The sequence below is a fragment of the Cucurbita maxima genome, unplaced genomic scaffold (genome assembly GCF_002738345.1).
Source record: "Cucurbita maxima cultivar Rimu unplaced genomic scaffold, Cmax_1.0 Cma_Scf00016, whole genome shotgun sequence".
In the NCBI taxonomy this organism is placed as follows: Eukaryota; Viridiplantae; Streptophyta; class Magnoliopsida; order Cucurbitales; family Cucurbitaceae; genus Cucurbita; species Cucurbita maxima.
The window spans coordinates 4,749,433-4,761,285 of NW_019272032.1; the positions used below are offsets into that span (position 1 = coordinate 4,749,433).

Below are 11,853 nucleotides of genomic sequence, written 5' to 3' on the forward strand. Positions count from 1 at the left end.
AAAAAAAAAAAAAAAAAAAAAAAAAAAAAAAAAAAAAAAAAAACATTGCCTTGCTGTTTTACTTACTTCAGTTTGTTAACATCAAAGGAAAAGCAAACAAGCCTGATTTTCCTTTCTATCGCGTCTTACGGTTTTGCTATTACTGAATCTTTTCCAAGAAAAGGAGCCATAATTTCCTTCGTGGTTTGAAAATTTCATACAAAGATCAACAACAGGCAAATGCTGGAACTGTTGGAGAAATTAGAGAAAATGCTGGAAACAAACAGCAAATAAGTGAAAGTGGGAGAAAAGAGGTGAACACAAAACCTGCAAGTATCTGAGTTCCTGTTCAAGACGCTTGAGCTCCGCGAGAATGCGATGCTTTCCTCGTGAGTCAACGACGGTTCCGACACCAATTGCAGCCTGGGGGACGAGCTGTCCATCGAAAGGCGACGCCATTACCACAAACCAAAATGGAGCTCCGCAACGCACTGCTTACACTAACGGCTGAACCATTCTTGGACCTACAAATCTGATCCCACAGACGAGAAAGAAAGTAATTTTGGTCTTCTTCTTGTATGTGGTTTCCGTTTGCGTTCTATAACTTCCCACGCTCAACATCAAGGAATGATAAATTTAAAGTAATTTTATGTTAATTCTCTTGAAATTCTGAACATTATTCTCCCTTTTCTAATTCTTGATCTGAAAAATTAGAATCCTGCGAATCAGAAACAAAAATGGGAATGGGCAGATGTATTATTTTTATATTTATTTATTATTTTCACAATAATGAGCAAGGGTCTAGAATTTTGAAATATACTTTTTTTTTTTTTTAAATTTTGAGATTGTTGTCAAATTTACTCATAGGAAGTAAATTAGTATTTTATAAATTATTAGGAAAAAAAAATCAATTTATTTGTTATAAGATAGCATAGAAAAAGGCAATTTAAGAAAATAAGTCTTTTTTCTTATAGGAAATTTGTGTGAAGCAAACAAGGAAGTAGCGCCACACATTTGCTCGCCTCATTCGATTCTCTCTCACCTGTCCGCCTCACTCTGCTAAGCTGTTGATGCCGTAGCGGTAAGCTCTGCTTTCCCCTTGGTCGCTCCATTGCCATTATCGACTCTCTCACCTTAGAGATTCCTTCACGCCTTTGCATGCATGTACGTTAGCGATTCACTTCCACCCAATTTCTGGTCCATACGGGTATACTAGTCGATTTTTGTCGTTGGTTTTCTTGATAAGTTTTGAAACTATCCATCGTTTTTTTTTTTTTGTCAATTCTCACAATCTTTGCCTATTGGATTGTTTGTGGCTATAAATTATGGCTTCTGCAATGCTAAATGGAGCTGAAAGCCTCAAACTCACCAGAGGATTGGTTCCGAATGGATTGGGTTTTTCGGGTTCGAATCTCCATGGGAAGACTTTACCCAAATTAGGTCTAGTTTCCAGTTTTAGGTGTTCCAAGGTCGTGTCCATGGCGCCCAAGTGTAATCTTTCTGCTTCGCGGCCAGTTTCTCAGCTTAGGTTCATTCAGCACAAGAAAGAGGCCTTCTGGTTCTATAGGTTCCTGTCGATTGTGTACGACCATATCATAAACCCTGGGCATTGGACTGAGGATATGAGGGATGAAGCTCTTGAGCCTGCAGATCTCCACAATAGGAATATGATGGTGGTGGATGTTGGTGGTGGTACTGGTTTTACCACTTTGGGGATAGTGAAGCACGTGGATGCCAAAAATGTAACCATTCTGGACCAATCGCCTCATCAGCTAGCTAAGGCTAAGCAGAAAGAGCCCTTGAAAGACTGCAAAATTATTGAAGGGGATGCTGAGGATCTTCCATTTCGTACTGATTATGCAGATAGATATGTATCTGCTGGAAGGTGAACTGCTGAAACTCTACTATGGGTTTTTTGTGAATGTTGTTTTGTAATGTGTAACTATTTATGTTGATTTACTGGTTGGAACAGGGGTTTGGAGAATCTTGTTTTGAGTGAACATTCTAAAATAGAAACAAATTAGAATATGAAGTGAGTCATTCCCATTTGAGCAATAACTTGTTTAAAAATTTTGTATGTGGCTGATGGTGGATTGGGGATCAATAAAGCTCAAGTCTAACTAAAGGAATCTGCAATTTAGCCTTTTTATATAAGGAGATTATAGCTGGAGGACAGAGAAGTCGCTTTTAGTGTTAGGGCTGTGTGTGATATATACGTTTAACTTTTTATATGCGAGAGAAAATGGGATGTTGAGAGTTTTAATGGTATCTCTGATCTTGTTTTCTGATATCTCCGCTCAGTATTGAATACTGGCCAGATCCACAGCGTGGCATCAAAGAAGCATACAGGGTTCTCAAACTTGGAGGAAAAGCATGTATAATTGGTCCAGTGTACCCAACATTTTGGCTGTCTCGCTTCTTTGCAGATGTGTGGATGCTTTTCCCAAAGGAAGAAGAGTATATTCAGTGGTTCACAAATGCTGGATTTAAGGACGTTCAATTGAAAAGGATTGGTCCAAAATGGTACCGAGGAGTTCGTCGCCATGGTCTAATCATGGGATGTTCCGTGACTGGTGTGAAACCTTATTCTGGTGACTCTCCTTTGCAGGTAATTCTCTTCTCCATTTTCAACTTACGCTGTAGGTTGTCACAAGGCTTCTCATAAAGCATATCTGATTGCTATTGTGTTATAACCATTGTCAAGAATGACAGGGTGCTGGATAAATTGTTGTTTTACCTATTACGTGGTTTCCATTGTTAAAAAACCCCTCACCAACACACAGACACACACAAAACAACAGCAACAAAAAGTGAGAAATTCCTTTCCTGACTACCATCTGTCGGGAATTGTGTGCTCGTACAAGTACATTATTGGACTACTTCTTTGCACTCAATACTTGCTGCTTCCTGAGTAATTTAAAGAAGGCAATTGAAGAGACCTAGAACGATAATGAAAGGATTTTTCAACTGAGAGAAATAGTTTGTAAAGAGCAATAATATGGTATAAAATTGCTTATCTATTCTTCTGTTTAGACGCTGCAAATGGTTATTAAAAGTGTTCTCATCTCAAGGATTCTTAATCAGAATTCTGTGAGTTTTGACACTGAAATTCAGACTTCTGGCTCAAGGAAAATCCAGATGGTTTCCGTTTATTGTGATGCTTGAAACTTTAAGTCCTTGACAAATGAGGGTGAGCTAGAGATTGAACCTTAGTTTAAGTGCGAACTTACTACCTTCGGTTTGTATTTGACATGTTTGCATATTTTATTTTAATTCCTCCAAATTCATTTCCGTTTACATATTAGAACATGGCTCATGCTACTCCAAGACTTTTTGGGATTCTGCTTTGCACCTTTGCCTGGATCCACCGGAAAAAACCAACCGGTATATTTATGGTTTTCATTTGGGTTCAGTTCTTGGAAATCAAGACTCTTAAATGTGAACACTCAGTCTAGCCACAAACAAGTATTGACCTGAACATATGCAAAAACCAAATGCATGGTTATCATATGGAATCAGTTCTTTGAAAACGTGACTTGGAACATGTACACTGAGTCTAACACAAGAATTATGACTTGGAACATGTACACTCAGTCTAGCCACAAACGAGTATTGACCTGAACATATGCAAAAACCAAATGCATGGTTATCATATGGAATCAGTTCTTTGAAAACGTGACTTGGAACATGTCCACCGAGTCTAACCACAAGAATTATGAACATGATCATCTGTCTAAGACTTTGAGAACATAAAATTTGAGTGATGAGATCTTTCACTATGTCATAGTAACCATTTTTGACACAATTGTTCTGTCTTTGTAAGTTTGTTTTTACTCTATGGCTTCTCTGAGCGTTAAATGAATTCCTTTGCAGCTTGGTCCCAAGGAAGAGGATGTATCGAAACCTGTAAACCCGTTCGTGTTTCTTGCTCGCTTCCTTCTGGGAGCCATGGCATCTACATACTACGTGCTGGTTCCCATATACATGTGGATCAAAGATCAGATTGTTCCAAAAGGTCAGCCAATCTGAGTTGGAAAGAGGGGTTGAAGCTGATATTCTACTCTTGCACATGCAATTTTAGTTTGCAAGTTGTGTAGTACTGTTTGTTTCTTGCTGTTGTCCTTTCTACTTTGACAATAAATTTGAATACCCATCAGAAATGTGTATGATTTTGATTGGAACTTCTGCAGGGATCAGAAAACTTCCTTGGAATCAATTCTTCCAAATTAAAGCTCATAGCGTCATCTTGAGGTCAGAATGACTTCGGGAGCCATCCGAAATAATTCCGACTCAGAGTTCACTTTGGTCTAAAATAATTGTGCAGACATATATACATGCATACATTTTTTGTGTGGATTGTCATTATAAAAATTTGAGGATAGATTAGATAGTAAAGAAACAATTTGAATTTAGAATAGGGAGCCTTCTGCCAAGCAATCCGAAGACTACGGCACTTATGGGTTGTGTTGAAGTATGGACTGGACACTTTTATAGGGCCGAATTAATTAGTTGACCACCAGAAATGGGGGTTGGGGGTTATCTCAATTGCATGCTGTCGAGTTTTTATTATTTTATTTTGGTCCAACAAAGGCTGTCAATCTAGAAATTTTCTCATTCAAAGCGGAGAAATTTTTTAGGAGAAAATTGTAGTTTTCTTTAAGCTCGTTTGACTATTCCAAATCTCATTGAACAGTCAACAATATTATTCTTTTCTGGCTCACCAACATGTATATAAGACTATATGGAGTCCCATTGTGCTACACCTTGGTTTTCTTCTTCTCGTTTTCGTTTCTGCTAATTGTTCACAACAGCGACCCAACTTATAATGGCTGTTGAAGCTCTTACTGAAGATCAGATTGCTGATTTCCGGGAAGCCTTCTGTTTAATTGACAAGGATGCGGATGGTGGGTTCATTCTTCTCTCTTCCCCTTTGCTTTCGCTTTTGCTTTTGCTTTTGCCCACCTCCTGTTTGATGTTTTTCCTGAATTAAACATGATGCTGAAACTTACATTTTATTCATTACACTTTTTGGTTCTGCGAAAGGATATACTTGAGGATGGATGTTCTGTTTTTAATCAGTACTGGGTTGTAATAATCTTAACTTCTACAAGTCAAAATTAGTTTTATAGATTCTTTGTGAGAAAGAAGTAGTTATATTTTTGAGTTTAAAAAGAGTAAAGGCTTAAAGTGATTGTTAAAATATGTTCGTGGGGATATTTGCAGGATTCATCAGTGTGGAGGAGCTAGCGGCAGTGATTCAGTCATTGGATGGACATCCCACCAAGAATGAAGTTAGAGATATGATATGCGAAGTGGATGTGGACGCTAATGGGACGATAGATTTTGATGAGTTCCTGAATGTGATGGCAAGGAAATTGAAGGTAAAAAAAAATAAAAAAAAAAAAATGAATTGTGATAGGGATTTTAGTGTGCATGGAGGCTGAGGAGGAGTTGGGTTTTGCAGGGCAATGTGACGGAGGAGCTAAAAGAGGCCTTCAAAGTGTTTGATAGGGACCAAGATGGTTATATCTCAGCTTTTGAGGTAAAATTTCAATCCATTTCTCTCTGAATACTGAATAGGGGGTCTGATAATGCTTTAAAATCTCCATTGATTCATTCATTGTGTGAAATTAATTAGCTTAACGTCTTACCGAGAAAGTGAATGTGCAGCTGAGAAATGTAATGATAAATTTGGGAGAGAGATTGACAGATGAGGAGGCTGAACAAATGATTCGAGAGGCGGATTTGGATGGCGATGGCAGAGTGAGTTATGAAGAGTTTGCCAACATTATGACAATCACTTGATCCCATTTCAACATTACTAAGAACAATCTTTCATTTATGTTTTGTTCATACCATTTGCCCTCACTGTGTACCAATAAAGTTCAATAATAATAATAATTTATTATCGTTTTTTTTTTTTTTAATGACTTCTAGCTTCAAGTTGTGTTAAAATTCAACTATCTAGATCCTCTAATTTGACACATTAAATTTCTCTGTTTTTTTAAAATATTTTAAAACAATTTGACTTAACATGAACTTGGAAAAAAAAAAAAAAAAAACTAATTTTGTCCTTAAAACGTGACAGTAGTATCAATCTTAACCATAAACACATAAATACAATTTATCAAAATTGAAGTTTAACTTTCTACCAAAATTAAGTTTCAAATAAAAAAAAACCTACAATTTTAATAATAATAATAATAATAATAATAAATTAAATATTAAATATATTTTTTTAACTAATTAGATATATTCCAAAAATATTTTTTTTGATAGCTTTAAAAGCAAGGGTTCAGGTTAGATTTATATTTTCCCTAAAAATTAAAATAAAATCTCTCTGTTTCAGAAGTTTAACGTGGACGGTGACGATGAGCTTTCTGAACCCTCCGATGATGGAGCCTTCGCAGCCCCAAAATCCCGACGACTACTCTGCTGCAACGACGATTATCACCTTCCAACGTCCAATTCCTCTTCTTCGCGGACCAATTCGAGCCGGTCGATCTGAAAATCCATCGGCAGGTCCGTACTTGCTTGCATTTAGAGATCCTCAAGCTTGGGAATCTGCCTACAAAATCTGCGAGTCTAAAATCATCGAACAATGCGAGGCCGGCGCGAGGATCGGTTGCTCAATAACTGCTATCAACAAATGCAAGCGGCCGTGGTGGAGTTTTTTGATACAGTCGAAGAAAGGGCTGGATTTGAAGGATAGGGAGCAGTGCGAAGAGCGCGAAATGGAGGCTTGTTTGGCTGGCGCGAAGGAGAAGTGTGTCGGTTTTGCGAAGGAGAAGTGTTCTAAACCGTTCATGGAAGCTAGAATTGTAGCGTGGGGGAGAAATATAACAGAGAAGGAGGCGAAGATGTGGATTTGTTGGGCTTCAATGGCTGATAAAAAATTTTATGCCCCTTCGTTTGAGATCGGCCGAAAGTTTTCTGGAGTTGGTCTTGAGAAGACGACTCATCGGGCTAATGAGTTGTTTGACAATTATTTTTCTTGAATGGGTGCTAGTGACGCTGTATCATTTAATGGTTGCCTTTCATGGGGGGATTTTGATGGTAAACTCTGTGTATCGCCACAAACATTTGATATGAAGGATTTTTTTTTTAAAGGTCTGATCTGGTGGAGCATGTACGGTAGACGAACAACTGTTGCAATGGCTCAATCGAAGATGGACGATATGAAGGTATATTTTCCTTATTGATTTTTTTCGGGAATTCATAGACAATTGAATTATATGAAATCAAAGATTCTTGATAAATCACATTGTGGTTTGGCTGTGGTTACACGTTGATGACATTGTTTTCATGATCAAATATAGAAATACTGACTACAAATGGCATTCTAGGACTTCCCAGCAATCTCATCACTAAATAAGGATGAATAATTGTTTTTTTTTTTTTTTGTTTTTTATGTTTTTTTTGTTTTTTTTTTTTTTTGTTTTTTATGTTTTTTTTGTTTTTTTTTTTGTTTTAATAGTATTAGGATGCATAATCGTAGCAGTATCTGTTGTCAACTGGCATAGTATTGATTATTGAAAACAATATAATCTAATCGTTCACTATTTCATTGCAGAACAGTTTCTTGCATATGCCTAATGCTGTTAGACGGCCAAACATACCACAATTTACGGGTCAGTTTCTTGGCAATTCCATGGTTCACAAGCATTTATTTCTAGTGATTAAGTGACTGTGGTGTAGGGAATAATAATGTAGTGTTGGTTTGATTACACTTATGTCTAGCTAAATTAATTTTAGTTTATTACTTTAGTTAATTTGGCAATTAGTTTCCTTGAAATTTTAGTCTTTTTCTTCCCAATTCTCTGTACGGCTAAAAAATGCCAGACTGTTGTTCTTTAAAAACCTATGGAAGATGATGAATTAGAAGAGCTCCTTCTATGGAATATTTTGTTCTCTTTAGGATGGATATCCTATTTCTTTAATAACTTGAATATTAAACTTCTTATTTAAGATGATATCAAAGTAAGAGTTTGGGAGTTTGAATTCCTTTACCACTATTTTCTAGGTGTTGGATCCCATGAATCAAAATTAATAGTCAAGCATAATAGCTTGAGTTGGGCCTTTTGATCTAGTGCTGATTCAACAGTCAACACCACATAAAAACCCATTCTTCGTGATGAAATCCTTATTAAGTAATGACTACGGCGGACAATGCATCCAAATTAAAGCAGCTGCTCAGTGCATAATTTGATTCTGATCCTTTATGGCTGCTGTGATTAAATCAATGTGAGTTTGACGAAAATGGTTTGCTTGATTGATTTAGACTGTATGGCAGATTGATTGGAATTTATGGAAATTGATACTCATTTCCACCTAATAACTCAAGGTACAATATATATGTATGAAGATGATAAATAATCGAGATATTTTTGTAAAAATACATTGGTGTAGGCGCAATTATGTGGGAAAAGGTATAAATGCTTGTTATTTAAATACGATGTAGGTTTTTCTTTTTATTAAACTTTAGGATAAGAATGTTTTTTCTACCAACCTTGTGAAAGAAATGTGTCTACATACAGAAAAAAGAAAAAAAAAAGAAAAAAAAAAGAAAAAAAAAAAACTCTTGAAACATTAAACTTAGTTAAGAAAACTCAAACACCTTGAAACATTCTCCTATTCCTCAGGTGTATTCAGACCTACCCGTTTGGCATGCAATCATAGTTTCAATGCCTCGTCATGACATTTGGACATCTTTGCTCCAAGTGGAAACTAGAAAATCCCCTTTTCAGCAACAAGGAGGCGATTGAATGAATATGGCACCCTCAGTTTAACTCACATTAAATCAACCTTTCGCAGTAACGTTAAAAACCAACTTCAAGGCATTGTTCTTGGAGACTCTGTAGTAAAGTTGCAATAGACCATCACTATCACTTAGTCGATTGGTTTTCTGAAAACGAATGAGGAAATTATGGAAATAAAATTTAAAGGTTTGGGCAGAATTTGTTGCATTAATTTGGAACGATCTCCAAAGAGAGCTGTGGATTGGGCTCAACCACTCCCTCTAGCCAGAGAAGTTTACTTATTTTGGGGCGGTATCGGTTTAATAAGCTTAGTATGGTGAAGTTTGAGGTTAAGAAGCCTAGAATTGCATAATAAATTATAGGAAACGAGTGTGGTTGAGATTAACAGCGGCAGAGTTAAGAGAGAGAAAAGATGGAGAGAGAGAAGCGATGAAAAGGTGAAATGAGCTTATTAAAGTGATTGAAAATGCATACGAAGTGAAGACAAGAATGGTAGGAGGGCAAGGAAAGAGTGTAGCTGTATACTGTTTCAAAAGTGGAATATAGGTTTTCTCGAGTCCTTCGTTCAGACAAGCGCCAAAAAACAAACATCCACAACTGTTCATGTTTGGGAATAATGGAATATAAAATGCCTCCAACAACATGGAAACAGTACTTCTAACATTTTTAATACCCTTTTTTTCTTTTGATACTTCCTCTGGAATAAAACAAAAAAATAATCCCATTAAGATGAAGTATTCGAATCACAGTCCCACAGGAGCTTTTAAGATGATGATATATAAGATGGAAAACTTATATATACAATACAATACATTTTAGAAAGAAATGATTTCTAAAAAGTTGAAAGCAATAAGCATGGAGAAGGGGAATCTGGAAAGCACCAAAGCCAAAACTCTTTGGATAAGAGAAATTCTGAGACTCAAAACCCCAACAGTAACCAAAGCTGAAGATCAATCTCCATTGCTCTCGCCCCTAACTCTTCCTACGACTAAATTATAAATTAAACCAACCTGCAACACAAGAGAATGAAGAAGTGTGTTTTTTTGGTATACAGGAATTGGATGAAGCACACAGCAACAAGAAATGAAAATAGGGGGGTTGGGGTTCAATGATGGGGAGAAGAAGGGGGATTGGAATATTCGTGATACCACCAAAAGGTGAAGCTACCATATGATCTGATCTTTCCTTGTGTGAAGAGCAAGAAGAAGTTTAGATCATGCTGGCAGCTTCAACTGCTGGTGATGCACGGCAGAGTAAGAGAGTTTGTGTTGTAGTAATTTGAAGGAAGAGGAGGGCAATAGGTAAGGGGATATAAATAGAGTTTGTTGCTGTTGATTATTATGTGATTGCAAGGTTTTGAAGAAAATGAGATGGCAGAGTGGCAGTGGTCCAAAGGTAAGACAAAATTGAATATTATGAAGCCCCACGCCATTCACCAGCAGACAAGCTAATGTGTAGCTCTAAAATTTACCTTATGACTTTTTCACTTTATGCAGCTCTCTCTCTCTCTCACACACACACACATTCAAAAATCTTCCATGAAATAGCAAAGATGAAGACAGCAGAACACAAAGTTAGTGAGCAGTCTCTTGGGGACCATGTGCATGGCTTCTAACAAACTTTCGGAGAAAGAAATACCCACCATCTTAAACCAGCCAAATCATGCATGTGACTCTCTCTCTCTCTCTCTCTTACTTTGTTGGTTTCTGTTTTGTTTTATATATTTCTTGTTGGGTTTTTCCTTATTGACGAGTGAGATCTGTACTTTATCTTTATTAGCAAAGGGGGATGCCATTTGCTGGAGGCTTAATAATTGGACTCTAAAGTTAATACCCAACATAGACTAGTAATAATATCATCTTTTACGACCACCGTGAGATTGCCTAGTAGTCAATAAAGTCAGGTAAATGATAAAGGACTTGGAGGCTCAGTAGTCAATAAAGTCAGGTAAATGACAAAGGACTTGGAGGGAATGGGTTTGTGTAATGGTGATAACCTATCTAGCTAAGATTTAATACTCTACAAGTTACCTTAGGAACCATGTGTGGTTGAATGATAGTCTTGTAAGAATAGTTTTAAGGTTGTGCAAGCTAGATTCAAAATACAATACTAATAATAAGATCATCTTTTACTCTAATCTTGTATAAGATAGAACCATCTGGTGCAGGCCTTATATATGTGTGTTCGTTTTCCATGTACTGTTAATTCATATTATATGCGGATGAAAACATAGATGAAGTTGGTTTGGCTTTATGGTTGTGACATTGACATCCTGTTTCTTTCTATGTTGTTTTGGTTCATAATTTGGTTGGTTGAGGTAGATGATGATGTCGCTCAGATCTTATCCCCAAATAAGCATCTGTATTGAAGTTATCAGAAAAAGTGGAAATGTAAGTATTCTGTACCAAAAGTTTCTCCAGTTGGGTTTCATCCAATCCACCCGCAACCACTTCACATGTGTTTTTTGAAATTTTCTTCTAAATTGCAAATTACTCTTTTTCTTGCATCTTCTGTCCGTGATTTTGACTGCTTTTGTTGCCCAAATAGATCAATAACATTAAACCAATACTCTGCTTTGCTTATAAATAAAATGGTTGCTCCTTTTTAACAAAACCATATATTGGACAGTACAAGTTTCACAAACTCCTATTCACATATGGTTAAATCATCAAGGAGTTACCCCAAATTTTATAACAAAAAATTACAAAAGTAAAGAAAAGAATGGACAAAATTCAATAAAAATGATCTATATTTTAAGCTATCTACCTTTTATTGTTGATGGTGCAACTGCAAATACCCAGGAAGTGTGCTACATCATTTTTCAGGTAAAGACATAGTGCATTTGTACGGAGGGCGGCGGTATCGCGAGCAGAGATTGTGGCACGTACATAGGGTAGACTTATATTTAAATTCCTAGTCTTAAGTTAGAATAGGCTGTATTGCATTTCATTCTTTTAAATTATTTTGTGTTTGTTTTTTCTTTTTGAGAGAAGAAATTGTTTTTAAGCATTTTTGAAGTTTATGTTCAAATAAGAGTTATATTTGAACCCATTAACTTTACCTTTTCCATTGCACAATTCTAAAATCTAAAATCTTACTATTGACGAGTAAATAA

The 11,853-nt window shown here is 36.4% G+C and overlaps 4 protein-coding genes across 8 annotated transcripts in view; 3 read left to right on the forward strand and 1 right to left on the reverse strand.

The window, feature by feature from the left end:
* LOC111491023 (guanine nucleotide-binding protein subunit gamma 2-like) overlaps window positions 1-633 on the reverse strand; it is a 2,268-nt gene extending 1,635 nt beyond the window's left edge. The window contains exon 1 of the mRNA XM_023139740.1: window positions 307-633. Coding sequence (XP_022995508.1) covers window positions 307-438 — 132 coding nt within the window. The 5' untranslated portion in view covers window positions 439-633. The remainder of the gene's footprint in view (window positions 1-306) is intronic.
* A 320-nt stretch (window positions 634-953) lies between these two features.
* On the forward strand, window positions 954-4,191 carry LOC111491019 (2-methyl-6-phytyl-1,4-hydroquinone methyltransferase, chloroplastic-like). The gene is made up of 3 exons (XM_023139730.1): window positions 954-1,864; window positions 2,281-2,587; window positions 3,853-4,191. The coding sequence occupies exons 1-3, from the start codon at window positions 1,305-1,307 to the stop codon at window positions 4,006-4,008; spliced, it is 1,023 nt and encodes a 340-aa protein (XP_022995498.1). The 5' UTR covers window positions 954-1,304; the 3' UTR covers window positions 4,009-4,191.
* A 115-nt stretch (window positions 4,192-4,306) lies between these two features.
* LOC111491022 (calmodulin-like protein 8) lies at window positions 4,307-5,894 on the forward strand. The gene is made up of 4 exons (XM_023139739.1): window positions 4,307-4,883; window positions 5,203-5,360; window positions 5,444-5,521; window positions 5,650-5,894. The coding sequence occupies exons 1-4, from the start codon at window positions 4,805-4,807 to the stop codon at window positions 5,782-5,784; spliced, it is 450 nt and encodes a 149-aa protein (XP_022995507.1). The 5' UTR covers window positions 4,307-4,804; the 3' UTR covers window positions 5,785-5,894.
* A 402-nt stretch (window positions 5,895-6,296) lies between these two features.
* Window positions 6,297-11,689, forward strand: LOC111491021. 5 transcript variants are annotated; one of them, XM_023139738.1, is made up of 4 exons: window positions 6,297-7,163; window positions 7,558-7,610; window positions 11,060-11,128; window positions 11,564-11,689. In XM_023139738.1, exon 1 carries the CDS (start codon window positions 6,351-6,353, stop codon window positions 6,975-6,977), a length of 627 nt encoding a protein of 208 aa, XP_022995506.1. In that variant the 5' UTR covers window positions 6,297-6,350; the 3' UTR covers window positions 6,978-7,163; window positions 7,558-7,610; window positions 11,060-11,128; window positions 11,564-11,689. The 5 variants fall into 5 exon arrangements, with proteins under 5 accessions (XP_022995506.1, XP_022995504.1, XP_022995503.1 ...); XM_023139736.1 differs by having other exon boundaries at window positions 7,553-7,610; window positions 11,564-11,688; XM_023139735.1 differs by lacking the exons at window positions 11,060-11,128; window positions 11,564-11,689 and adding an exon at window positions 8,003-8,348 and having other exon boundaries at window positions 7,553-7,610.
* The last annotated feature ends 164 nt before the right edge of the window (window positions 11,690-11,853 follow it).